The following is a 2522-nucleotide window of genomic DNA, read 5'->3' on the forward strand; positions in this document are numbered from 1 at the left end:
CGTGGCGGGGCAAAGCCACGCGGAATCGAGACAAGCCATCAATTGTTCAGCCCGCTTTGTTTCCAAATGTCGAGTCAAAAGACCCGTCTGCTCCAGTTGCTCAGTCCTCTCGAGGGAGGCCTCAGGCTGCCCGCGTGTCGGATAGTACATAGTAGGCCCCGGAATTGGCAAACAGGGGTGAGGTATTGACAAGGATCTTGACCAGGGTAGAGTTGAGTATAATTCTAGGGTAGTTCTTGTCTGCTGAGGCCAAAGAGCCAAATCTCTACCTATGCTCTATATTTCGTAGTATAGCTGGTCTATCATAGCATCAGGACTTTGTTCATGATATCATGTTCTATAGTATAGCCATTTTAGCAGAAGCTGGAAAAGCCGTAGGCAAACTGGGAAGAAAAGAACTTTACTGTAAAGATGTATCTTGAGTGTTGAGGTACTTTGAGGCCCCTGTCAGCACACCCCGGTTAGTACGTATGCACTGTTTGCCAATTTGGCCCAATGTTAGTAATAAGGTATAGTAGTTCCCAGAGCCAAGTACAAGTACAATTGTCAACTTCGCAGACGCAACGTGCCACACTCACTCCTCTTCCGTCCGTAGGGGCATCGGAGAGAATTGCTAGCCCAGGACTTTTGCCTCTTGGCGGGTAGGACTTCAGACCCTTGGGCAAGGCAAGGCGGGGTTTGGGCAGCCCTCAATCAATTTTGCAGAACGGTGGGGCGGAAACCGTGTGCCACCTGCAACGTGCGTGCCACGTTAGTAATCAGGTTGGCGATGATGCTCAATATTAGAACTGCTGGTGAGGATGAGGACGGGAGCCATTGTAGCCGGTAATAAGGGGAAGCCTTGAAGTGCTGGTTGACTGGGCTGAAGTATTTATAGAGCTCCTCGCAAGCAGAATGTCTTGCATTTCGTAATCCTTCCCTGGTCTGCTCAAATATGCCCCAAAGCAGTCGCGATTATGTAATCAAGCTGATGCTCATCTTCAAGGGACTGGCGCAGAGCCTCACTGTAATTTTCCACTGCCGCGGTCTTTCAGGCTGTCAAATTCTCGAGAAAATCCCATCGTCTCCACACCGTTTCGTCCCATCCCAGCGCTACCCAGTAGGTACTTGAGCTGTCTAAGTCTCGCGCTCTCTCAACAATTAGCCTGCGGCCTTAGCTCAGCTGGGAGAGCGTCAGACTGAAGTTCCAACTTCAATCACCTGTTATCTGAAGGTCGTGTGTTCGATCCACACAGGCCGCATCTTTTTGCACTTTTCACCATTGCTTCCTCACCTCCCTCCTTGGTGTGGCCGGTATAATAGGTACTCTTTCTTGTTCTTTTTTGTTTCTGGCGATGATTGAGATGTCACCTTTTCTGCTGCAGAAATAATATCTCATAGTGGTTTTTCATCTCTACTGGCTGGCTTTCTAGTAAACCTGTTGTCTGCCAAAGCATGATGGATGGTCGGTCTTGAAGCAGCTTGAACCAAAGATTGTACGATAATGTCTTTGCCATATCCCGACGCCGATCGGATGGTAACCATTCTCATCTACGTTCTCATTGGCCTTGGCTAAGAGTGCCTGAGGCTTGATGCAATTGACCGAACCTTTGCTGCCGATAATAAGGTACAGAGGAAGGAGGTAGAAAGACCCTACCTACCTACCTACCTTCCCCGTCTCGTAAGGCAGATGGATACTCTTTCTTCGAGTTGGGGAATGCCCCGGGCTCTTTCCTTGGACTCAAATGCCTCATGCCCCTGTTCTGGTGGGTTGTCATCCCGGCAGGCAGTCACGGAGGAGCTGTTCAGGCAATGGACTGAATCGGAAAGAACGACGCAGATAGGAAGGAAGCATGACGACTTCAACCGTAAGTCGGGCATAGAGTACCTCCTTCACCAAAAACACTTCCTTCACCCAGCTGCTCTCCATAGAGATTCGCCATCGATTGCAACAGTGTAGTCAGAAGGAAAGGAGAGAGGTGAACTGACCAAATCACCATGGACTTCTATCAAGTGAACCTGGCCGTCTTGATTGTAGCCAATTCGTGCTATTTCATATATCGACATTACACTCATGATCGCAAGCGGCGTCGTCGTGGTGCCCCACGAGATGAGCAAGGTGAAGCGGTTGCTCAAGGGTTCAAACGACGGTTCCTCCTCGTCTACACCTTGGTTGTCGCAGCAGATTGGCTTCAAGTATGTCTGGCCACTTCTTTCTACAGACTCCCCTGACACAGGCAACCCAACAGGGACCATACACCTACGCGATCTACAAGTACGAAAAGGAGCTCGAAGAACACACAGTCGCACTTCTGTACGCATCAGGTTTTGTCTCGGGTGCTGCAAGTGCACCCTTTGTAGGGCAGCTTGCGGATCGCTACGGCAGACGAGCTGCCTGTGTCGCGTATTGCGTCTGCTACAGTATCACATGTCTTACAATGCTGAGCCGCAACCTCAATATCTTGTATATCGGCCGTCTGTTCGGAGGCATTGCAACGACATTGCTGTTCAGTGCCTTTGAGGCATGGATGATTACCGAATAT

At 49.8% G+C, this 2522-nt stretch overlaps 1 protein-coding gene and 1 non-coding gene across 2 annotated transcripts in view; both read left to right on the top strand.

Annotated features, from left to right (window-relative positions):
* The first annotated feature begins 1147 nt into the window (after positions 1-1147).
* Positions 1148-1241, top strand: BBK36DRAFT_t194. The gene has a single exon. It is a non-coding gene; the product is annotated as a tRNA-Phe (tRNA).
* Positions 1242-1754: 513 nt separating this feature from the next.
* Positions 1755-2522, top strand: part of BBK36DRAFT_1057686 (hypothetical protein) — a 938-nt gene continuing 170 nt past the window's right edge. The window contains exons 1-2 of the mRNA XM_024888910.1: positions 1755-2175; positions 2229-2522. The exon at positions 2229-2522 is cut by the window's right edge and continues 170 nt beyond it. Of these exons, the coding sequence (XP_024744942.1) occupies positions 1978-2175; positions 2229-2522 (492 nt within the window). The 5' untranslated portion in view covers positions 1755-1977. The remainder of the gene's footprint in view (positions 2176-2228) is intronic.

The sequence above is a fragment of the Trichoderma citrinoviride genome (assembly GCF_003025115.1).
Source record: "Trichoderma citrinoviride strain TUCIM 6016 unplaced genomic scaffold BBK36scaffold_61, whole genome shotgun sequence".
NCBI classification, from domain to species: Eukaryota; Fungi; Ascomycota; class Sordariomycetes; order Hypocreales; family Hypocreaceae; genus Trichoderma; species Trichoderma citrinoviride.